The sequence below is a fragment of the Misgurnus anguillicaudatus genome, chromosome 17, assembly GCF_027580225.2.
Source record: "Misgurnus anguillicaudatus chromosome 17, ASM2758022v2, whole genome shotgun sequence".
NCBI classification, from domain to species: Eukaryota; Metazoa; Chordata; class Actinopteri; order Cypriniformes; family Cobitidae; genus Misgurnus; species Misgurnus anguillicaudatus.
In genome coordinates, this window is record NC_073353.2 from 13221244 (window position 1) to 13248013 (window position 26770).

General features: G+C 38.6%; 1 protein-coding gene across 3 annotated transcripts in view; it reads left to right on the forward strand.

The window, feature by feature from the left end:
• The window catches only part of st6gal2a (ST6 beta-galactosamide alpha-2,6-sialyltranferase 2a), an 81060-nt gene that overhangs the window by 25528 nt on the left and 28762 nt on the right, over positions 1 to 26770 (forward strand). For all 3 annotated transcript variants that reach the window (XM_055214659.2, XM_055214657.2, XM_055214660.2), the window contains one exon: positions 23876 to 24830. In XM_055214659.2, coding sequence (XP_055070634.2) covers positions 23942 to 24830 — 889 coding nt within the window. In that variant the 5' untranslated portion in view covers positions 23876 to 23941. The remainder of the gene's footprint in view (positions 1 to 23875; positions 24831 to 26770) is intronic.

Consider the following 26770-nt stretch of genomic DNA (forward strand, 5'->3'; position numbering starts at 1 on the left):
GTATATACTGTCATTTTATAAAGTGCAGAAAATATTCTTCTCAAAATGAGCTTAAATGATCTCTGCTTGAACTTTCCTTGGATGCTTAATGTGCTTTAAGAGCCCTAAGGTTTTTAACACCCTATGCTCTTCCAGCTATGGGTAATCGGATTTGAATGAGAAATGATTTTAATTTGAAAAAGTCACACAATTATTGCGCTTTTGTGATTTGATCATCGCTGTAACTGTCTTTACTTGCAGTACTTTTGGTAGATCAGATATTTAGCTCCGTATCTTAATTAAAATCTTTATAAGCCAAAGAACTGGAAAATTGACAGAAGTTGTCAAAACAAGCTTGGGAAGGTAAAGCCATGACACCTCAAGCTTGGGAAGGTGAAGATGATTTACTATTTTTCTGCACCTACGTGACCCAAAGCTGTTTGCTTTCTTGCCTCCTGGATGGTTAAGGTGTGTCAATAGCTGGGCTTTCATCCAAATATGAAGTCAATCTTTGAATTCCCAAAAAAGAAAAATAAACAAATGCGAATTGGGTGCGTTTTCATCAAGTTGTCAGAGGGAATGACAGTGGTATTGGTAACCTAGTAACCAAGAGTAAATAAAACCAGTCATGCTTTAAAAATGAAGACATGACTGCATTTAGTTAAGACGTTTTGATGCAGGCACTAGCATTAAGGACATTATGGCATTAAGGACATTAAAGTTATATGAGAAAGACAACATCAGCTGATAAAGCGAACGTAAAAAAATGCGTATTAAGGGATTTTATTTGGGAACTTTGGCGTTTCACTCACTCGTTTCTTATGTGATGCTTTAAAATGTGCATGAAATGAGGTTTATGGAAACCCAGCTATATATGAGGAGAGCCCTTATGGAAGACTCTATCAAATCAGTCATGCGTATGTGTGTCTGTCTGTGTGTCTGTCTGTGTGCGTGTGTGTGTGTGTGTGTGTGTGTGTGTATGTGTGTGTGTGTGTGTGTGTGTGACTGACAGCTTGTGAGATGGTTGGAATTAGGACTGAATCAGTCGCCTGCAGAGTGAATGCAATACCAGGAGATCAGTGCCAGCTCAACACACACATGCACACAGTGGCTATGTTTACATGCACAAAATTTGGTCAATCCGATTGAATTTAATACGATTGAAGGTTACGACGATACAGTTTACATGCAGCCTAAAGATTGCAATCTGATTAAAATGTTCGTTTACATGTACATTATATCCGAACCGAACGTCTGCGCAAGCGCACAGCCAGGGTTGCCAGATTCGGGTATCAGTCCCATCCCAAATGGACATTCAAAACTAGCCCAAAAGCATCCCAATGACTATTCACAGCTCAAATACTAATAACTAATGGACGAAAAACTTTCATCTTTAACCCCCAGAAAAAACAACAACAGGTGGAAACAGTTTAAACAGTAGCTCAAATCTAAACTCGAAAAAAACTTGGCAACGCCTCGCTGCGGACAGCGCCTCTCTTCGAGTTCAGGCTTTATCTCTGGATTAAAGTCAAAACGGAGTTGGAGAAAGTAGGTGATGTGATGAAAACACTTTTCAAAAGTCACAACGCTATTTTATTGCTTTAAATAGCCTAATGTTTAAAAAGGTACACATAAACGCGGCAGAATGTACATCTCATTACCCCAGTAACCTACCTTAATAATGTGTGATGCCACTGCCTTGCTATTGCGTGTTTCTGTGACGAGAATCATGTTATATAAGAGTTTAATATCAGACGTGAACTTGAGAACAAATGTTCTGCGCATGTGCACAAAGTATTTTTGCATCCGATTGAGAAAATACTACGATTCACGCACATTACATGCGTACTTTTCTCCTGCGGATCGGATCACAGATCGGAGTACACCACCCCCTTCAATACGATCCAAATTTGCATCCGATCGTCCTCAATCGTATTGATTAAGGTGTTTACATGAAGGCTTTTTTTTGAGCCTTCAATACGATTACAAACGGATTATTTGGTTGCATGTAAATGTACCTACTAGTGTGTTTTTTTTATATTGCATTTAACTATATAATGTTGCTCATCAGCTAATTATATCAGGTAATTGTGTACCATTCAGTATTTTATTAAAAATAATGCATTTATTTTGTGTTACGTTTTCTCACTGTCACCTGGCTAAGGCTCTCTATCCCTCACAGTGGAAGGGACTTGCTCGGCTTGTATGTGATTTATGATTTAATGGCCGGCCGCACCTGCGAGGTTCTGGACAAAAGCGCAAATCCACTGGTGTCAATTCTGTTCTTTTACTCTTCTACAATCAAGTAAAACTGATTTCCACTTAAACACTCTGATTTCTCAATGTGGGCTTAAAGAAAGCCTTTCCTCTGAATGTCACTGATAACTTTGACCTTTTGGTCACCATGCTATTTATAAGGATTATAACAAGACTTCTGTAGAACTTTAACATGGCGGCAATAGTCAAAGAGCTTATTTATATGTCATCATGCATCAGTCATGAAACAAGAGCTCCTTTATTTTCAGGCATGCAGAATTAGAAGGCAGGCAATTTGAGCACTTCAGCTGTTCATATGTGCTAGACACAGCTAGTCATTTTTTGTGATTTTTCTACATGTAATGTAAAGAACATTCTGTGAGAATAAAACATTGATATATTTAATACTGACTGACTCAGATTTAAATGCACCTCTCTAACGCACCTAAAAAACATTAACGTGGTAAGTGGTGCTTTAAGTTATCAAGTTGTTTTCTAGTTCTTTTTATGGTGTTAAATTACGCACTGGCATGAATCATACCCCATTCGAAGGTACTTGAGTGACAGCATGTGCAATTATGAGTTTGCTCTCAAGTTGCATCAGGCCTCCGGATAGCTGGTAAAGGGGGCAAAAGGTGGGATCTTCAGTTGTGGAATTTTAAGCCGAGACTGATTGCGCTCATCCCAATCCTTTACATGGAGGTGTTGACTCAAAGAGGAACAAAGATGAACTCTTACATTGGGTTTGTTTAGGCATGTGCTGCAGAATTTATTTCTTTTCCCGTATCACTTTTCATGTTTTTCACTGGGCTATTGAATAGCTTGAGCATTCGGATCATTTTGACTCTTTAATTTGAAGGTGCTCGCGTTTCCGCCATCATAAACTGCAGACAGATCAATAGACCATATGAATTACAGGGCTCTAATGAAAGCGTTGCTGTTTCAGTGCAGCAAGAGACGCCCGCAGAAATGTCCTGCACGGGTCGTTTGTTTCACTCTTAACTGAGGAAAACGTACAGTGAGCTTTACATTATTTATGACTTAAAGTCTCCCTGTGGTGAAAATCAAGTTTTTATTGTTGATCATATGTCTTTGGTGTTTTAAGTGTGTTAATGGGACCTAAACATAGTCTGTTTACTTGGTGGATTTGGAGTGGCAAAAAGAGTAAAAAACGAGCACCATTGCGGAAAATTCTGGAGGCGACTGAGAGTGGTGATGCAACAATATTGATTCCGAAAAAAAGCAAGGAAATATCTCTGGACTTTTTTAATTGGAAGGCTGATGCCTCAGAAGGTCTGCAGGCTGCATACGTTATCAAGCCTGCTTTATTTAAGTTAACTGAGCATACCATTCGCAAGTCATAAACATACTACAACAATTGACGATTAACTAAGAATAACACTCAGCTTTATAATTGTTAATATTTTAAAATAAGACTTGATGACGTATTCAGCTTAGAAATGCGACCTTCAGAGGCTGCAGCCTTCAGATTAAGAAACTGCCGTTGTATCCCCACCACAAGTTCCCCATCAGAAAGGCTTTTAGCACTAGGGGAACGTTGTAACATGCCTATGTTTCTCCCTGATGCTAAATGTTCATCGTTTAGTGTTTTTAAAGTTGTTTGTGTTTTAAGAGTTTTAAGGTATTAAGCAAAGTTTGAGTGTACAAAAGCACAGATGCTATTTGTTCTACAACCCCAAATCAGAAAAAGTTGGGACACTGTAGAAATTGTGACTAAAAAAGGAATGGAATAATTTACTAATCTCATTTACTTTTATTTTATTTACAATAGAATATAGATATCATATAAAATGTTGAAAGTTAGATATTTTGAAATGTCATGCCAAATATTGGCTCATTTTTGATTTCATGATATCTACACATTACAAAAAAAGTCGGGGCAGGTAGCAATTAGAGGCCAGAAAATTTAAATGTACATATAAGTTTCAAATTAGTCCTTAATATGTTCCTTATAAGGTCAATTGGCAACATGATTGGGTATAAAAAGAGCCTGTCAGAGTGGCAGTGTTTGTCAGGAGTCAAGATGGGCAGAGAATCACAAATTCCCCCAATGCTGCGGCGAAAAATAGTTTTCTGAGTTTCTCAGAGAAAAATTGCAAAGAGTTTGAAGTTATCATCATCTACAGTGCATAATATCATCCAAAGATTTAAAGAATCTAGAACAATCTCTGTGCGTAAGGGTCAAGGCTGGAAAACCTTACTGGATGCCCATGATTTTTGGGCCCTTAGACGGCACTGCATCAAATACAGGACCGTTACTGTAATGGAAATCACAACATGGGTTCTAGAATACTTCCAGAAAACATTGTCGGTAAACACAGTCCACCGTGTCATTCGCCGTTGCCAGCTAAAACTCTATAGGTCAAACAAGAAGCCATATCTAAACATAATCCAGAAGCGCAGGCGTTTTCTCTGGGCCAAGGCTCATTTAAAATGGACTTTGGCAAAGTGGAAAACTGTTCTGTGGTCAGACGAATCAAAATGTGAAGTTCTTTTTGAAAAACTGGGATGCCATTTCATCTGGACTAAAGAGGACAATGACAACCCAAGTTGTTATTAGCGCTCAGTTCAGAAGCCTGCATCTCTGATGGTATTGGGTTGCATGAGTACGTGTGTCATGGGCAGCTTACACATCTGGAAAGGCACCATCAATGCTGAAAGGTTTATCCAAGTTTTAGAGCAACATATGCCCTCATTCAGAAGTCGTCTCTTTCAGAGAAGACCTTGCATTTTCCAACATGACAATGCCAGACCACATACTGCATCAATTACAACTTCAAGACTGCGTAGAAAAAGGATCTGAGTACTGAAATGGCCAGCTTGCAGTCCAGATCTGTCACCCACAGAAAATATTTGGCGCATCATAAAGAGGAAGATGTGACCTAAGAAGACCTAAGACAGTTGAGCAACTAGAAGCCTGTTGTAGACAAGAATGGGACAACATTCACATTCCTAAACATTGGTCCTCCTCCAGCTGTTCCTTTATATGTACATTTACATTTTCTGGCCTCTTATTGCTACCTGTCCCAACTTTTTTGGAATGTGTAGCTCTCATGAAATCCAAAATGAGCCAATATTTGGCATGACATTTCAAAATGTCTCACTTTCTACATTTGATATGTTATCTATATTCTATTGTGAATAAAATATAAGTTTGAGATTTGTAAATTATTCCATTCCTTTTTTACTCACAATTTCTACAGTGTCCCAACTTTTTCTGATTTGGGGTTGTAATTCTTTTTATTTATTAATGTCAACATTGTTGATGTTAAACACATTTTAAAATGCGCATCTTAAGGGAAAATAAGAAAAAGAGACTTAAGACATGTTATTATCCTGTTTAGCACTTTTTTACTTGAGTGCAATAAATCTTTTTGCTGAAAAAAATGAGAATCATGTCAGAGAAACGTGATCTCGTTTCCCAGGGAGAAAAACCGTGATTTACATTTTTAGCAAGAATCGTGTAGTCCTAGTGACAAATTAGTTTTTGTGCATCTGATATGTTGGGCATTTCAAGCTTTGGTGATCTGATTCTAGTTTGTATAATATGTCTGTTTTAACTTTTAAGTTAAGTCATATCTAGGCAGACAGGCTGGCATTTACAGACCCCTTTTAACCTTGGTCTAGCATGGTTTGTGGAAGGGTTATCATGTAGAGTTATAAATATTTGAAACTTGTTTTAAATAAAACATGGTAACGTAGCCTTCTGGAAGCTCAATATTTTAGATGGTACAAACAGGTTAGAGTAAAGTAACTGAAAATGGGTTGCAACTTTATCATGTCATCCAAGGACGATTATCATGCTTGTCTGATCATGCTTGCGTCATTATGATGTGGCTGTTTTGAAGAAAACAGGAAGGAAAGTGTTCTCTGAGCACTGTAGAGTGGATCACCAGTTTGTCTCTTGTTATTTTGTGTAGTTTTGGTTGTGGTGACACACAACCCTCTCACATGCGCAACATATTGCTTAATACATTTTTTACGTAATAGTTCTGCAAGGTGGCAGATGAGGTTGAGGGTAAAGTTTCAGATTTACTAACAGACTACAATTGCAGTTCATTAATAAGGGGAGAACCAAACATGGAATTGAAGAACTTTGATGCAAAACCCATCTCTGAGTCTGACATGTTTTCCTGTAAAAAAATATATATTTATATTTATTTATTTATTTATTTTTAATGTGTCTGAATGGATTCTGCCAACAATCTGATATTTCTGAATGACCTGGAGCAGGATTAAGCAGATTTGAAGCAGAAGCATTTGGTCAATATTAGAAATGCCCTGATATGTCGGCCAATAATCTGTATCAGTCGATAGTCGAAAATGCTAAGACTTTGATCACTAGTTTAATGTTTAATATGTTCAGAATCATTTATTGCCTGGTTTCACAGACAAGGTTTAGATGAAGCCAAGACTAGGCGTTACCATCTGATGCAAACTAAAGGTACAAAAGCTGTCACTGGGACAGTACCCTTTAAAAAATGTCCTAATATGTACCATTTAGGTACCAATGTGTATCTTTGAACTACCAATATGCACTCTTTGGGTACAAAATGTCAGGATCCTGCCAGAGTCTTTAGTATTCATATCTAGTTCAGTATTGCAGGGTTCTGACAGTGTACAGTGTTTTGTGTGGGAATGCATGGTGTCAATATTGTCTGTATTGAACCATGTGTTTCCTGTGTCTCGTCACTTTTATCCTGCTTTATTGCTCGTGTTATTATTATTTTCACATGTTTCCCTCATTAGTTCTTCCTATTTAAAGTCTTCGTGCCCTTTGTTCTGTACTATCATTTTGCTCATCCCTAATGTTTTTAGTAAGGTATGTTTGTTTAAAACTAGTTATATTTCCTAATTAAACTAAGGCCTAGTCCTGGCTTAAACTAATCCCTGTTTGGGAAACCACCCCCTAGGGGCCGTTTCCCAGACAGGGTTTAAGACTAGTCCCAGACTAACTTAAATGTTAGTGTTGTCTTGAACGAAAATAACTTGCTCTGACATATCTTAAAATATATCAGTGCGAGTGTTGTGTCTGAAGATGCACACCAATAGTGTTTATTTATAGATTATGACTTAAATATCCTAATTTAACTAAGGCCTTGCCATGTTTTAAGGTAATCCCTGTCTGGGAAACCACCCCCTAGTGTGCAGAGTACACACTAAAGGTTTTAAAGGGGTCAATGTTATGAGATTTTTTTTTAAAGATTTAAAATAAACATTTGGTGTCCCCAGAGTGCAAATGTGAAGTTTTAGCTCAAAATACCCCACGTATAATTGATTATAGCATGTTAAAATTGCCACTTCGTAGGCCTGAGCAAAAGTGTGCCGTTTTTGGGTGTGTCATTTAAAATGCAAATAAGCGAATGAAGTGCAAACACCGATCACAATAATGGTGGTTTGTTGTAATTGAAACTCAATTGTGCTGTCAAATTTTTTTTTTCTCTCTCTTTCTCTGCACTAAATGGCAGTGCTGTGGTTGTATAGTGCAGATTAAAGGGTGGTATTATTGTAATTGGCCTTACTACCTACCTCACAAAACAGGCGAAATCTGAACGATCTAATTTTTCGCATGCTTGCAGTAAATGGCTTAAGTTACTGGGTTGATCTTTTTCATGTTTTCTACGTGGAAAGAAGCACTGGGGACCCAATTAGAGCACTTAAACATGGAAAAAGTCTGATTTTTAGGCTATGACCCCTTTAAAGTAGCTCTTGTTTTAGATTTAAGTTATGAAATGATATCATCTTATTTTTTATCAATTATGTTGTCTGTGCAAACTCGGATCATCGTCCATCGTGACACCATTGTCATGCCACGCCCCCGCGCCACTCTGCTGCGAGTTGACATAACTCTCTTCTAAAGAGTTAACCTAAAAACGTGTTCAATTTGTCTAGTTTTAATAAGCTGTGGATTGTAGTGCTTGCTGCTCCCCACGATGAAGACCGCTCTGACGGAGTACTGGTGGCACATATGCACAGATATTTATGCAGATATGTGCAACCTATTGGAAAGTGCGGAGGAGTCATTTGTTAGTAAAATAAAGAATTACTTTAAATAGAAGAAAAATATTTATGTAAAGAGTAAATGGAATAAAGCTACTTTTCCCCCTTATGTGCATCCTATTTGAAAGAGTCATTAGTTGGGTAAGTAAAAGATCGGAATTATTGCTTTTAAGTACAAAAAAGTATTTATGTAAAATATATATTAAAATAAAAAGTGCACAACTCTTCTTAAGTGGAAGTAATAAAGTAAATTAACGAATAATAATTATATAATAACGAATAATAACGAAAAATACCCCCCGCCTAACGATATCATCGTCCATCGCGATGGTTTAACGTAACCATCGTCAACTGCCAATTTAGGGGACATCGCTCAACCCTAGTGCAAACAATCAGACACTTTCTGTAAAAGCATGCTTAGTGACTAGTTGTTAATCATTAGTTGCATCATAAAGTTTTATCGTTTTCGTATGGCCCTCTTATAAACTGAATATATCATAAAAGCGCAAATTATTTAGAAAATATCTAAGTTCAACAACAATCCAGTACTGGTTGCAACTTGCAAAACATTTGTCTTGAAATTAGACATGACAGTGCACTTTACAAAGTGTTGCAATCCATTTTAGTTTCCATTGCATTGCCTAATTATTCCCCTATTAAACATTTTGTGCTTGTAGGTAGAATTCAATGCCTGTAAATAACTAAGCCATCTCATAAAGTGGTGGCATTCAAATGAGATCAATTACATTGTAAATGCATAAGCCATCTCATAAAGTACTGCGGTTTAAATGAGATCCATTACATTCCATGCGGTCGCTCATTTCACATGCTCGACGTCCTTTTAAAACAAAGCATCCAGGTATTGCTGTTATATAATCTGATTGCTCGTGACTTCATACCTTTTGAGAGTGCTTTCTAATTACCTTATAAAAGCAAATAGGATGTTTACGCCCCTGGCATCCCATAACCCTCATCTCCGGTACAGATTCCATCTCATAAAGCCTGGAAAGCCGAGTGGGCTGTGCTCGGAGATTAGCTATTTAAATGAATGCTTCACAGTTCTGTGACAAAATGAGTGAAGAGCAACATCACCCTGAACGTTCACTAAAACGCTGCACAGCCTTTAAGCAAAGGCGTAAAGAAATTATCCATCATCTTACCTTGAAGTGTTTGACAGAATGTAAGTGATGGGTGCTTGGCATTTACAAAAGGCTGCCAAAACAAAAGTGAAATAAATGTTCGTTTTTCTTATGTTGTTAGAATATTTGGTTAAACATTTGGAGCAATGTTAGACAGGAATGCATGAATAATGGATGGACGGGAATTGGGGCTTGTTGCTAAGGGAGGTGGAATTTAACCATAACTTTTGCAAGCTGTCCTTTTAACATCATTTCAAATTAACGTATAACTTCACGCCTTACCACCAACCGATTTTCCCTCTTATTCTTTTCTGTGACAACCATTGTGATTGTCAGGGTATATAATATACATTCAATTTTACTGCTTAAAGGAATAGTCTACTCATTTTCAATATTAAAATGTTATTACCTTAACTAAGAACTGTTGGTATACCTCTATCATCTGTGTGCGTGCACGTAAGCACTGGAGCGCGCTGCGACGCTTCGATAGCATTTAGCTTAGCCCCATTCATTCAATGGTACCATTTAGAGATAAAGTTAGAAGTGACCAAACACATCAACGTTTTTCCTATTTAAGACGAGTAGTTATACGAGCAAGTTTGGTGGTACAAAATAAAACGTAGCGCTTTTCTAAGCGGATTTAAAAGAGGAACTATATTTTATGGCGTAATAGCACTTTTGGGAGTACTTCGACTCGCCTGAAAAGTCCGCTCCCCTTCTCACTCTCATAATGGGAGAGGGAGGGTGTTACTGCGCCGAGTCGAAGTACTACCAAAAGTGCTATTCACATTAAAATGTAGTTCCTCTTTTAAATCTGCTTAGAAAAGCGCTACGTTTTATTTTGTACCACCAAACTTGCTCGTATAACTGCTCCTATTAAATAGGAAAAACGTTGATGTGTTTGGTCACTTCTAACTTTATCTCTAAACGGTACCATTGAATGAATGGGGCTAAGCTAAATGCTATCGAAGCGTCGCAGCGCGCTCCAGCGCTTACGTGCACGCACACACCACACAGATGATAGAGGGATGTATCAACAATTCTTGGTTAGGGTAATAACATATTTTGATGTTGAAAATGAGTAGACTATTCTTTTAAGTTACAAATTTCAAACTACCGTGCTATTAAATACACAGGGCTCGACAAAAATCTGAATTATTTGCCCACCTGGGCCAGTAGAAAAAATACTTTATCGTCAAGCCCTGATACAGATGTTTAAGTTAAACATTTAGATTAATTAATGTTATAAAATCCATTCTTAAAGCGTTAACACTGCATTTCGCCATCTTTTAGTTTCCAAATTAGTCGAAAATAGGCGGTACTTTGTTCTGTCAATATATATAATTTGTATCATTCTTACCCATTTATTTTTCGTAATAATTTAAATCAGTACTTCTGTAATAGCTAGTGCCCACACACCAGAAACCATCAACACCTATTTTTTTCTTCCATCCATTCCTCTGCCTTTCTATCTCAGACATGTTACAGATGGTGGCTTTATTTCTAGTTGCTGGTTTTAGACATTTTCCCAGCTGGATGGAGGCGGCCCATTTGTATGGTCACATCCATGTGTGCATCTTCAAAAGGAGGTGTATGCAAAAAAACAAAGCCAGAGCAAGCAGACTTATGGAGATGCTGAAGCTGAGCTTTTGAAACCTGCTGAGCCCATGTAAGCCTTGCCAGTTCCCTGCCAGTGGATTGGTTTACTGGAGTGCATTAGCAATGTAGATTAAGGGTTCAGGTTAATGGGTTCAGTGTGCATCATCAATCTGTTCTCTCCATTTTCCATGCACGTGTAGTCAGATGACCTCTGAGCTGATTTCGCTACATTGCTGCACTGCAGCGGGGAGTCTTTCACAGGGCACTGCCTGGTCATCCGTAATGGGGAGAGGTGTAAATGCGAAACGGGGTCATCCAGAGGCGGACTGGATTGAGACCAGTCCAGCAGTCTCAAGGTTGTCTGCTTAGAAATCGCTTGCGTATCTCTTAGGTGCTCAGCTTGGCTTTCCGTCTTGTATATTGATTGCCCTCCACAAGGACAGAACAAGCCTCCGGTACGAACGCTTGTCTTTGGTGAAATTGATGAAACAATTGTGGGTTTGTCAGCATGAGGGGAAAAACCTTCCAGACAGACTCACCGTGATCTGTGATATCTAGCCATGATATACCTCATGTTCCCATTGCAGCCACAAGATTGTGTAAAATTTGGGATCATTTTAAAACTTATTGATTTATTTGGTTCAATCTTTGACATGACCTTACTCAGCCAATATTAGTGATGTCAAGGTTATATATTTACAAAATGTTCTTTACGTCATGTAATGTGTAATGATTTTATGTAGCAAATACTAAATCACAAAAGCTGTGTTTTCACAAATTGGTTCACATATTTAGTTATTTAGCGACGTTTCTGTTTCTCTGAAATGTTTTTCGTGTTAAACTACACTGCAGGTCTAGTCAGGCTGTTTACAACTACAATAAACTTTTTGTGTTTCTAAGAAATGAGCGTTTTTTGTTCAAAAAGCACAACACATTAGCTGTGTCCTGTAGGTGAGTAGGCAAGTAGTATTATGTCTAAATGCATGGGCGGAGCGAAGGGGTGGCTTCTGGGGCTTAAGCCCCAAATATTTTGTCAAAAGTCCCGAATCTTTTTAGATCTGTAAAATTAATTCGTCCAGTATGCTAGGTGACGGCATTCAGCTTTAAACTCTCCGGTCCCCCACTCCAGTAAAAACGAATGAGAGATGCGAGTTGAAGGCAATTTAATATGCTGAATCTCCCCACAGTAAACGCAGTGTTTATTATTGCAGTGCCTTCGTTATTACTGTAAGTGTTAGTGTATATTTATAGCTATTATGTGATGTAAATACTCTTAAATAGCGTCAACTGATATACACTAACTTAAAGGATTATTAGGAACACCTTTTCAATTTCTCATTAATGCAATTATCTAATCAACCAATCACATGGCAGTTGCTTTAATGCATTTAAGGATGTGGTCCTGGTCAAGACAATCTCCTGAACTCTAAACTGAATGTCAGAATGAGAAAGAAAGGGAATTTAATGGTGTGAAAAGGGAAAAACATCCAGTATGCGGCAGTCCTGTGGGCGAAAATGCCTTGTTGATGCTAGAGGTCAGAGGAGAATGGGTCGACTGATTCAAGCTGATAGAAGAGCAACTTTGCTGCATACCTCGGTTGTAACGAGTGGTTATCATTCAAAACATTTGTAAAGCCACAACACGCACAACATTGAAGCGGATGGGCTACAACAGCAGAAGACCCCACTGGGTACTACTCATCTCCACCACAAATAGGGAAAAGAGGCTACAATTTGCACAAGCTCACCAAAATTAGACTGGAAAATGTTGCCTGGTCTGATGAGTCTCGATTTCTGTTGAGAAATTCAGATGGTAGAGTCAGAATTTGGCGTAAACAGAATGAGAAGATGGATTCATCATGCCTTGTTACCACTGTGCATGCTGGTGGTGGTGTAATGATGTGGGGGGTGTTTTCTTGGCACACTTTAGCTTTAGGCCCCATCGTTTAAATGCCACAGCCTACCTGAGCATTGTTTCTGACCATGTCCATCCCTTTATGACCACCATGTACTCATCCTCTGATGGCTACTTCCAGCAGGATAATGCACCATGTAAAAAAGCTTGAATCATGTCAAATTGGTTTCTTGAACATGACAATGAGTTCACTGTACTAAAATGGCCCCCACAGTCACCAGATCTCAACTCAATAGAGCATCTTTGGGATGTTGTGGAACGGGAGCTTGTGCCCTGGATGTGCATCCCACAAATCTCCATCAACTGCAAGATGCTATCCTATCAATATGGGCACATTTTCCCGATATACTTATCTATGCAAAAGCGTATCTGGGTACACTTAAAGGGATACTTCACCGATTTAGCATTCAGCTTTTTATCTGTAGAAACCCGGCAGTATTACTGAATGACCATGTTTCCCTCCATCATTTCCCCCTGAGAGGAGAGATATCTGCATTTTGGTTCTGCAAAAAAGTCCTCCGATGATGCAAAAATCGTCATATTACATCATCGGAGGACTTTTTTGCAGAACCAAAATGCAGATATCTCTCCTCTCAGGGGGAAATGAGGGAGGGAAACATGGTCATTCAGTAATAATGCCGGGTTTCTACAGATACAAAGCTGAATGCTAAATCGGTGAAGTATCCCTTTAAGCATATCTCACCCTGGTGCAATACGGAGTGATCACACTAGCCAGTAGCCAAACAAACCGTACTTACCATACATGCTCTGATACGGTACGCATAATGTGCAGATATAAGTACACCCTTGCAGTCATCACATTTATTTGTATGTGTGCTATTTCCTGTTTGTCAACCCTCAATCTAATTCTTGCAGCTCAGTTGCAGGAAAGGAGGTGGTCACCCATAGCAACCTTTAAAGCACGCTCTTGTAGTTTTGGGGGTTTTGTTGATCTTAATCTGGCAAACTAAAGTAGACTACTGTTTACTACTAGTTAAAGAGGTCTTAAATGTTCTTTATCCTTTTTGATCAGTGATGGATAAAGGCACAGGCGATGTGTTAAACATTGTGTGCAACCAACTGTTGTCAGCTGCTGACAAATGGATGAAGAAAATGTAGAGCGTAAATTTATTTTGAACATGAGGGTGTTGAAGTATCAATCTTAAAGGCGGAGTGCACAATGTTTGAAAGCCAATGTTGATATTTGAAATCACTTAAACAAACACGCCCCTACCCCAATAGAATCTGGACCTTCTTTTAAAAGACCCGCCCCACACATACGCAACCCGACAAGAATGTCGGTTAGTAGACACGCTGCTTACTGCTGATATGCCATAAGTGTGTTTTGTTGTCGGCCCGTCTCCTTTTCCAAAGCGTTTTTCAAACAATGTGCACTCCACCTTTAACTGTATAAATATTTGGGGAGGAAAGCGTTTTTCAAACATTGTGCACTCCGCCTTTAACTGTATAAATATTTGGGGAGGTTGCATTTTTGCTAGTTTTCATTATTGAAAATCTAAAATATAGATTTTTTTATTTTATTAAAAACAGCGAGTAATGTAAGATTAAATAAAGTATTGTTTCACCACAGTTGTCTGTATTTAGATGGCCTTCTTTGTATGTTTTGGTCTTGTATCAGCAAAGTCCTTGCCTTTGATGTTGACATGAAACAACTTGATGTTTATTCCTTTCTTCACTCTTATCGTAGATGTCTTCTCAGTGTCTGTCAAACATTTCAGCAGTCACCGAAAGTCTAAATGCAAATCATACAGGGCTTGACATTAACTTTTTGAGGAACTTGTCCTTCGGACAAGTAAATTTGTGTTTCACTTGTCCATGCACAAAAGTCACTTGTCCGGGTAAAGTTTTATAATATAATGTGTTATAAAACTGATTGTTTTGCTAATCAGTGGCAGAGCAAGGGATTTTTCATAGCGGTGGCCAGGCAGGGGCCAGCAGTTACTCTGGTGTGGCACATAAAATCTCTATCATTCAACCTTAAAATACTTTTAAGTATTATAGGTGTGTTAATCAGAATAATGTATAACATACAATTGCTACAACACTTTAATTTGAATTCAAATGAATTGAGATTAACATACAATTTATAGTCATAATTCAACCTCATGTTTTTTTAAACTATTTAATCAAATAAAACTTTTAAAATTTACTTTGAAACCAGAATTTATATGTCCCATTGCTGAAAAAAATATATAAAGACCAGAAAATCACGTGAATTTTGTAGGCCACTGAAATGTATTTTACTAAGATTCATTTGGCTGCTTCTTGCTACTCTTTCTGAAGAAGGATGCTATATCTGCTGCCTTTCTTTTCATTTTTCCCACATTTCAATAATTGTCTGACATTAAAACACTAAAGCAAAACATTAAAACATGACCATGTTTTAAAAAACTTATCAGGATAAATGTATCTAGATTATCTGTTATATATAAAATCAATCTTAAACCTAGCATTTACGCTGTAATGTTTGTGTGGGATTTTTTATGTACAGTGACATCAGATTCGCGTGAGGCGCACACACACACATAGGCGCGCTGAAAGAGAGATTCTCATTATAAAACTGGGGCCGGATTCACGAAAACATTCTTAAGACAAAAAATAAGGAAGTTCTTAAGACAAAAAATAAGGAAGTTCTTAAGATAAATTATAAGAAGTGCGTAAGAATGTTCCTAAGTGCAATTCTCAAACATTTCTTAAGTTCTCAGTTTTTTTCTTAAGAATATCTTAAGAATAAAATGACAAGCTTTTAAATGAGTTAAGATAACTTACCCTGCTAATGAGGTAACAATACACTTATCCATGAATCTTTTGACTAAGTTACCTTGCGATCATTAACGCGATACAAACGAGCAGGGCCGTGCAGAGACAATTGGATGGTCAGGTGCTCAAAGAATAAAAAGGGCACTTTGCTCGCTGATACGCAAGAACACAACTGAAACAAATAATAAAGTAATACATAATATAAAGATTATTTTAATTCTAAAGTTTTTCTTTATTTTCCTTGCAAATAGAGTGAGACAGAAAATCTATATAGACTGAGTATTATATCTTTATATTTATTCATTTGGCAGCCACTTTTATCCAAAACGACTTACAGTGCATTTCATTTTGTGTTTGTGTGTGTCAACAGTATGCAGTTTTAAATTTATATGATATTATTGCATTGTGACATTAAGATATTATTACGTTTACAGGCTTGTGTTTTTGTTGTCATATTTAAAATATAATTCTATTCTAATCCTGTTCGAAATTTGTATACAAAGAGAGTAGTCTACATATTTTAGTTTTGAATCGTGTTTGTGTTGTGTTTTTGCACACTTTGATGCCTTGATGACAGAACAATAAAATAATGAGATTCATCTCTCCTTTCATTCATTTCATGAAGCCTCTAGTACTTTCTTTATTTTCAGGTAAACTAAAACTGGTTGCAAAGCTGGAGAGTTTTTGACTGAGTTATTAATTTAGCACGAGTATAGCTATATTAACCAACATCAGCTCACATTGTCTTTTATCAAAGGCGAGTCCAGGAATCGTAAATTCAATATGATAGAAAAATTAAACGAGTTTTTTTTTAACCGTATTCATCGGATCTTTTTCTTCCAACAAACTCCGCGTGACAGGTGGATGACATTAGAACAGCTCGAGAGCAATTTGAAATCAAACTCCTCCGTATGATTTCCCGAATATTTCTCGCGGTACTTTGATGTCATGTGCGTTTCGGTTCTTGCATTGCTGCGTGAAGTTGAGCACACCTAAAAACTCGAGACAGCTACCTGTATGAACTCCCGGCAGAGAACGTCCCTGCCTTTGCTTCATCCATTGTTTTTATTTGGGAAGAATGTTTTCTTTTCAGCGTGAGAAATATAAGGTGTGGCGAGTAAACTGGCTGAAATGCGTGTGTCTCCCGCCGAATGCGTGAGACTTGAGAGCCCTGTTTGCATCTAACGTTCTAGAGATGTTAATACACACAGACAGCAATAAACAAAAGCTGTGCATGCTCTCCTCACGTTGTTCTTGTAAAATAATAACAATATAACAAGCATCGCTTCGGTTCAATGCCGGCTCGAGGGGGATCCTCCCTCTACTGCGCACCGTGTCGTGCACGTGTGGGCGCTGCTAGCGCTGTGAGCTAGCTAGTGATCGTCCCTAAAGAGATTGTCCAATGAAAGGTCAATACGTCATCATGTGACTAATTTTATTTGAGTCTAAATTATTTTTTATTAATTTTACTAATAGTTAGATTGGGCAGGACTTCACAAAAGGGCATTTAATTACAAAAAAATGCCTTGACAAAAAGGGCACTTTGGTCATCCAGGGGTAAAGGGGCAGGTGCTTGGGCACCCACCACCCCCCCCCCCCCCCCTCTGCACGTGCCTGCAAACGAGTGATGCATTAAGACTACTACAGGATTTTATTCGCTGTTGTAACAGAGGCCAGCTAGTATTAAGGCGGTGCGGTGCGTAAATATAATTCCATAATGTCCCAATCGGTCCATCATGCGGGTTGAGCGCTCTGGGTGTGAGTGCTTTACTCTCCGTGGCCACGGCTTCGTCTCCCGCCGCAACCCGCGCTCACGCGTCAAGAGACGGACGCGGAGGGTGAAGCGTGCCCGCGGTTTTGGAGCGCTCGACTCGCATGATGGAGCGATTACCCATTCGCCTCCCGCTTAGAGCGACTTTTAGCTGTTAAGTAATTTCAAAATGAATGTAGGCTATTACAGGGGAAGTTAAATGTTTGCTAATATTATCACTAATACTTATTTGTGTTTCATGACCTATTACTGCAGTAAGCCATTAAACTTCATTACCGGTATATGAGTGTGAAATTCCTCTTTAAACAATCACATTAACTTATAAAACATCTTACATTTTGACATTTAAGACTACTTTAAGGTTATCCTAACTTTAAGATGTTATTTAAGACTGGCAGTTAAGAAGATTTTTCTTCTTAAGAATGTTTTGTGAATCCGGCCCCAAAGTCTTAAACAAGATTTTAAGCCCATTATGTGTTTTTACCGAACTTTAGAAGAGAAAAAATACGGACTTAAATCGGCTTTTTTGACACAGTGATATATTTACGTTATATTTACGCCGGAGCCTGAAGAAACATCACTCTCCACTCCACGCCATCCAGCGACTCCCGCCCCTCCGTGTTCGTTGATCAGGTTTAATGCGCGCCCAGCTTGTTTAGTAACAATAACAGTAACATGTAAAAGTGTGTGTGTGTGTCGGCACGCCGCGCACTCTGTTCAATATTCCGCTCGGTGTTTGCGCTGCGTGTTCTGCTCTGTCGATAACGGCACATAACGTTAAGTAACATTGTTTGAAATTTAACTTAACAAAAAAACAAGCGGACAAGCCTTAATGTCGAGCCCTGATCATAGCTAAAGCATATCAAAATTAGAGCCCGACCGATATGCATTTTTTGGGGCCGATGCCGATACAGATATTAGGGAGTAAAAAAAGACCGATAACGATATATCGGCCGATATTCTTTGTGCATATTATAGTACAGTACACATATACTACAGTATATTATACTACTACAGTACTGTACATAGAATACACTATATACATTAACAGAATATACTATATATAAATACTTTTTTGTAATGATCACATCACTCACAAATGTGGTGAACAAACACTTAAAATGACGTGATAAAGATATGTAATATAGGCAGGTGTGTTTTACAAGTTAACAATAAACTATATTATACAAAATGATTCTGATATAAGTGCACAAAACAGTAAACTTGACTTATTATAAATAACTTTAAAACACAAACAAAACAAAATACATATAACTTAAATCATTGTCAGTTTTGACGAGAATAATGTTATATTGGGCTTATTTTAAAAAATAGAAACTTATAGGGCCCTATTTTAACGATCTGAAACGCAAGTCCGAAGCGCAAAGCGCAAGTGACTTTGTGGGCGGATCTTGGGCGCTGTTGCTATTTTCCCGGCGGGAGAAATAAGTCTTGCGTCGGGCGCAAATCAATAAGGGGTTGGTCTGAAGTAGGTTCATTATTCATAGGTGTGGTTTGGGCGTAACGTCAAATAAACCAATCAGAACGCTATCCAACATTCCCTTAAAACGCAAGGGCGCAAGTTCCATGGCGGGTTGCTATTATTATGACGGATTTGACAGGCGCACGCCAGGAGCGGTTCACAGCCGAGGAGACCCACGTTCTTGTAAGAGCAGTCAAAGACAGAGAAGTTGTTTTGTATGGGAGAAACCCGCCCAAATCAGCGTCGGTTAAACAGGCGTGAGAGGAAATAGCCGCAATTGTCTCATCAGCTGCGCCAAGCACTACAATGATGTCAGGAGACGGGGGGATCCCAAGCTTGCCAGCATAAATCGGGCACGCCGGGCACACAGGAGGACATCGCTGCGTCCACCCTCACAAAAAGGGTTTGAGGGCTTTGAAATCGGACACAAGAAACGCAAGCAAGGTTCAACCCCAAAGTACACTTACAAATCAAGTTCACATACATGAAGGTTTCTTATGAAAACATTTTAATTATTATTTAGATAAAATAAACGTAATACAGCCACACAACAAACTTATGAAAATATTTTAATCGTCATTTGCATGATAATTGTTTAATGCTGCCACACAAAATAAATAAAAACTATCACCACAATGCTCACCACAATGATTTCCTTTATCTCATGTATTAATATTTTTTATTGTAACAATTTATGATTTAATGATTTCCCTTATCTTATATTTTTTATTGTAACAATTTATGATTTGCAAAAATAACTGTTGCATCTGTGTAGATTAGATAAGCAATGCGCGTTGTGCAGGCTATACATTATGGTCAAGCATGCGCCCTTAAAATAGCATAATGAACCACGCGCAACGCGCCACTGACTTTAGACTAGTTTTTTTTGGTTAGTAGCGCAATTGTTTTTTGAAACGGCAAAATAGCATAAGAGATGGTTTGCGCCGGAGCACGCCTCCTTTTTTGCGCTGAACCGCCCAGGGAGCGCAAGTTCATTCCCTAGTTTGCCGACGTGCGTCTGTGGAGGGAAAAACCCGCTGTGCGCCAGTGCAAAATACGAAAAGATACATGCGTCACTGACAAAGTCACTTGCGCTGGGTGCAAGATAGGGCCCATAAAGTCATTGTTTATTAGCTTTACAGTAAGTTATACTTCACAAATTAAATAGAAACTTACCGTTCAGACGACAATGCTTGACTTACTGACAATATAATGATGTAGGCTTATGTTTAATGTACTGCACAACGTTTTTATAACACGAACCCACAGTGTTCTGTCGGGACTTTAAACTTTTATAAAACTAAAGCGTCTACACCCTCGCTAAATAAAAGAGGCGGAGAGCAAAGTTGCGCGAGCTTATTTAATCAATTGCATGTTCAGTAACAACACAAGCAGCTGTACTCCCACAGACTGCGCGTCAGTTTAAGCGCGTCCTTTTTCCGCCTCGCGTCATTTCTTCCGCTTGCGTTTTAAACAACTCGCAAGTGGACAAAAGCGACAGATTAAAAACACCAAATGTAAACAGGAATGTGTCTCTCTCGCACACTCATAATCCAATCGACCAAAGTGCATCTTAATACCAGGTGTATAATGTATAATGAAACCGCGTGACTGCCGCCACCTGAACTGACTGAAGTGAAAGGGGTGGGGGATTGGCTGGTGTCACTCCAGTGAGTGACCTGGGTCGCCATTAGCAACCAATAGGGCGCGCTCTGCTGGCCAAACAAGTACTTACATCTTTCAAAAGCATTTAATGTTTTTTGAAAGGGACATTCATATCGGCTTCATATCTGCGGCTTATACGCCGATACAGATATATCTGCGACATGCTCATATCGGCCGATAAAATCGGCAAAACGATAAATCGGTCGGGCTCTAATCAAAACTACACTAAGCTAACGTTACTGTGTTAAATGTGTACTATATAATGTATACAATCTTAGCTACAGATCGGCTGCCAAATCTCCCATCAAATAGCGGCAATCCATGATCGTCGTCTTCCCTCATCTTTAGGAAGCTTTGTTCACGAATTCAGTTTAGCAACTAGTCAGACCATTAAACAAACAGAGACCGGAAGTTTAGTTCCGACTAGACGCGTAATCGCATCACCACACGTGCGTCCAAGAAACTGTCTATACAAGCAGTCTTTGTAAAAGTGTGTTTGTGATATACTTTAAATTCAGATTTATTTAAATAACATTTTTATAGAAAACATTTTACGCTAAAAAAGCTTGCTACGGTTAATACATTTTGGAACAAACAGTGGAAACGTCCATTAAACCAAATAGATAAAAGGAATAAGAAATGTATAGAAAACATATTTGTTGATAAGTTCATACGTTGTTTATAATGTCATCCGTTTAGTGTTTATCGAGCCATGCTATGTTTGTCTCCCGTCTGCTCGGTGTCCTCTTACACTTGTGCTGTTTGTGTAAACAACAATGAAAGTGCGCTGAAATGTTGATTCATCTCGTGTTTGTGTGTGTGTGTGTGTGTGTGAGTGACTGGGAGCTTTAAAGAACAGTAAAAACTTTTATCAGTCTCTGTTTTTTAAAGGATGATGTGATGTTTCGTTGATAGTTAGTCCAAATTTATGAGTTTGAGTTTTATCTGATAAGAGAATGGTGCCAACAGCTTCTGAAAGTTCAAGCATGTCATGTGTTAAGACTAGATTAATTCAAATGGTTTCCTCTTTCAGTGGAAAGTACAGATAATAAAACCATGTGTTATTTTGGTTCTAATGCATAGACGTTTTTGGTTGGAAGCTTACGAGGTGACTTTGCATGCTTTTTGTTTGTTTAGAAGACAATTATTGTCTATTATTGGTATGTTTTTCTGTTTCAGCGACTGAGAATAAATAGTCAAGACAATAGAATAAAGAAAAATGGGTCTGTGCGCGTGCTTGCGTACTGCGCGCATGGGTGCGTTTGTGCCGTCGCGCATTGTAAAAGTAATGTTGATTTCTTTTTCGTACAAAATGGATAAGTGAAAGAATGTTATGACATGACATCTTTGGTATTCGGATCTAAATTGAGATCAGCAGTTAAAGAACAGAAAATGATAACTGACAGTGTTTTGGAGAACAAGTGATCTCAGGGGGACTACCGTCTCTCAAGGGAAAGAGAAAGGAAACAAAAACTTTCCAGTTTTTGAAAAGAGAGAGAATTAGAGACTGTCTGGCTTTGTATTTTAAACCACTTCTGGCTTGTATTGCAGTATTGTCTACCTGATATGTTAACTGGTAATTAATTGCTATGTTCTTTCTGAGTGTGTGTACCTGATATTTGTAAATGTGGTTTTGTTTGTTTGTTTTGTTTGTTGTTATTAGCTTCTAAGACCTAGGTCTAGGAAACGTTTAGAAACAGTTTTTAGTTTCGATGACCGATTTAAATACTGTAAATAAATAAGATTTTTTCTTTTTGAGATTTTACCACATTTTAAATAAATACACAATATCACCTCATCACAGAGGTTGCGTTAGACAATTTTATTCTCCGTCATTTTAATTAACATAGACTCTGTTGTCATTAGTATTTGTGTCTTTACCTCGGACAGACGACGTGTTACCTTTTTAATTTTGTTCTGGAGATTAATGGATGACTTTTAGATTTTTACGTCACTGTGAAAAGTATTCCATCAAAGATGGAACATTTTAGGTTAACGCAACATCTGCCTCATCAATACAGAAATGTAGATGTTGAGTTGTTGTGTAGGGTGGGACGTTTTATGGAGTGACTTATTGTAATGTCATTATTCAGTATAACTTATTGTATTTTTTATATATGAAGAGTTTGGTTCCAATACTTTGATGGCATTGCTAAACCTGTGGTGGTTTTCTGTGACAGGAAAGAAATGTAAGCCATAAACATCTAATAATTTACGCGAGAGGTGTTCTTCCGACAGCATCAAGCTTCTCTCATGCTAACACATTGACAAGATTATGGATTAAATTAGAATGAACAAGTGTCTGTGAACCATTAAAAATAACAAAAAGTTGTTTTATACAAAATCAGAACATGAGCAATCGCACATCGTCAAGAAATAAAGAACCATTTAAACAGCATTTTACTGTTTTTACGGTTTTATTTATATAGCGCTTTTCAAAAAATTTTAATTGTTCCAAAGCAGCTTTACATTAATAATAGCAGGAAAAACACAGAAAAATCGGTGTGACAACAAAAGAAGCAGAGTACAGCGGCTAAGATTAAACCGTACTAGCGAGCGTAGTAATAATGTAACACGTCGAAGAGAGTTCCAAGTTACGCAAATTTCGGATGACTCCCTAGGGGTTGAAAAACCTCCTAGGAGAAAAAAACTAATTTCTTTTTGCAGCTGTGCTACCCACTGTGTGTTGCAACTTCTCTTATTTAAATCTTGTGATACACTGCACGATTTTTGGCTGTCTCAGATGAAAGATTGCTATCATGAAACAATCATCACGATTTCTGTGATCGTGGCTCTTCATCGGTGGTTCTATGTCGTTCAGTTAGAGCGGTTTAAAGACAGACGTTTTCCCGGTCTTGCATCCAAAGATAGCCTACGATAGTTTTCTGACAGTGTCAGAACTTCAGCATGATCAACGCACAGTGTGTTTGCTACTATGACCTGCTTACTTGTATTTGTTTACCACTACCACATGCTGGTGATGTTGCGCCAACTTGTGACGCAGCCGTCGAAGCCTCCGTGTCATCATCGTACAGTCTACATTCTTGTCGTACCAAAGTTTAAATGATTTATATCGCACATTGTGATAAGGTAATGATCTTGTAGGAGTGCAAAAATTCTACAGTGTACAGTATTTTGGGCTTTAGGAACATTTTAGGATTCATCGCAACTCAATTTTAAAGTGAAATTGTTGCTTAAAAAATAATTGTAAGACATTTTGACCGATTTCTTTTGATAATGAGTTTGACTTATTGATCTCTTCTCAGGCCTCCTGCTGACCCTTCTGTCGGGTCTGGAGTGCAGTGCCGTGTGGACTAGAGGACTGCTGGGAAATGTCCAGTCTGAAACAGTGGCGGCGAGTAGCCCTCGGGCTAATGCTGGGCTGGGTACTGCTGTTTCTGGCTCTTTTCTCCTACTTTATGGATTCAAGAGTGGATGAACCGAATTCCCCCGCAGCACTTGCCTACACTGACACTCGGCGCTTGACCTCACTGCAAGGTAACCCCCGCACCCATTTGGGGCTGGCCCCCTCTGCCTCCAGTAATACCCAGCGGAAGCAAAGTCAGGAGCAAAACCCCAACGTCAACCCCCAGCCTAGTCCAGTCAGTCAGGAGGCCTACCCCTATCCAGACCATCAAAGCTTGGCGGCCTGGTCTGCAGTTGGCACCCAGGATGTGCGCTGGAGATCAGCTGCTGTGAGTCGCAGTCGTGAGAGGCAGGAGTACAACCAGGATTCACCTCAGCAGGATGAAGATGAGGAGGAAGAAGTGGTAGGAGGAGAAGAGGAAGAAGATGTTGGAAGGAGGAGGACTACGAGGATGCGGGTGTCTACATCTAAGCACGAAAACTCGGATGCGGATGATTACTATGTACCAAGAAGAAAATCCATAGTTAAAAGCTCGTGGAAAGGGAGTTTATCATTGGACATGCTCAGTCCACGTCTGCAGGTTGCTATGAAAGAATATCTTACTAATAATAAACTCGGTGTGACCTTTAAAGGGAAACGAAGGAAGAGACAGAGTGGCCAAGTGTTGTGTGATCTTAAGAAGATGGGAGAGGTTAAAACTTTGGATGGAAATGAGACACCCTTCTCCACCTTGGGCTGGAAGAAGATTGTACCAGCTTCATCCTTGAAACAGCTTTTCGGGAAGGGCTTCCGGACCTGCGCTGTGGTCACCTCTGCTGGTGCCATGCTCCACTCCAAACTTGGCAAGGAGATTGGTGAGTGAGAGACAACATGGCATTCTTAAATCCTTTTAAAACCCTTTTGACCTTAAGTGTTACCAATGTTTCATATACATTCATTTATTTGTGGCGACCAGTCACAAAAAAACTCACTCTCACATGCGTTTCTGTACACACACCGCTGTTAATTCAATTCAATTTTATTTATGTACCGCTTTGCACAAGTGTTAATTGTTTCAAAGCAGCTTTACATTAATATATGTAGAAAAAAGCATAGAAAAGCGAGCGTAGTAATAATGTAATGTATACAGTAAAGTATTAAGTTAAGCCAACGGTGGCGGATTCTCCAGGGAATGAAAACCCCCCTAGGAGAAAAACCCTCCTGGCTAGTCCGGGGGAAAACTCCTAGGAGGAGAAAAACCCCTGAGGGAGATACATATTTATATATATATATATACTATCGGGGTTACTAGGAAGTCTGACGCATCTGCCATTGGTCCGCCTGTCATCATAGAGTTGGCGGTGGTGCGTGCTATGTGCGCAAGACCCTATTTTGTGTGGTGGCGCTTATTGCACTTTTTGTGCAGACAGGGTTTGTGAGGATCTTGGCATCTGAAAATGACCAACCTGTACCCATGTTAGTTACAGATTTTTAGCCCATCCCCCTGACAGATGTGCCGCCACAATAAACTAAGTCTGTGGAAAACACTTACTGGAAATTAGTATTCAAAATCTATTTGAGTAATTCATTGGTTTGGCTAATTATTGACTATGTACTGTTAAATCTATTTACTTGTCAGGCAATTGCATGCAAAGTGTATTCAAATTATGCTTTTTTGTTTATGTAAACCTTATACCTAGTTTCTAGCATGCTGCACAACTGGTAGAGCCACTTCAGGGAAGTCATGCCTGCAGGCAGCACTGTGGTCATACAAGACCTGGCCTGCTTCCCGATTTCACTTGGCTTATGTCCTATGCTCTAAAAGTATGTGCTGCTTTTGTTACGAGACAGTATAGGCATTTAAGTGGTTTGAAAGAGACGGGACATACTAAATCTAATTTCAACTACTTTTTAGTACTGATATTATGCGAATTAAGATGCAGGGCAAGTCTTGTATGACTGACATTGCTAACTAGAGGAATAACGGCCATGTTGCATCAACTCTACCATAACTTTTACTTGTTTTTTTATTTATTTATAAGTTAAAATGATCCTAAAACATATTTATTCGAAGCCGTTGCAGGCAGCTACTGCAGGTTGAAATGCACCTCATGCAATTCTGGCCAGAGCCCCTCCCACAGAGAATGCCAGTCATTGTCGAATGATGATTTGTTCTTTTAACTGAAAGGCGGGACTTTCATCGCCAAAGCGGCCATATTGCAATCCTACCTCATTGCATTTTGTGGTATTGTCACAAAATATTTGATTTATTTATTTGTGTTCTTGGAAATTATTTTCCTCTTCTTTTTTTTAAGCACAAATGCCTTTTTCGTATCACTCGGCACTAATTTCTTTACATTGTTTTTCGTGTCCCTGAGCACAACTTTCTTTTTTCGTGTATTTTATGTGTTGGTTGTTCCCTTCTTTTTTTTACCATTGTTGCTTGGGGTAAGATTTAGAATTTTAAACTATTGTCCGAATACATCAAATTACATGTAAAAGAAAAGTTCTCCAGGACGTGAAAAACAATTTATAGAAATCTGTGCTGAGTGACATTTGTGCTCAATGACACGAAAAAAAGAGGAAAATTGTGTCCTTGAACACACATATATAAATAAAATATTTTGTGACTATATCACGAAGTGCCTTGAGATTAGGCTGCATATTGAGTGTTGCATAGTCTCCTATTTATAGTAATAGCAGTGATCAATCTTGTTACGTCCAATATCTTTGGTCTGGTATTTATAGCAGAACAGCAAAACATTTTTTATCTCTACCAAATATAATAGATATACAGGAACTGGTTTAACAAAAA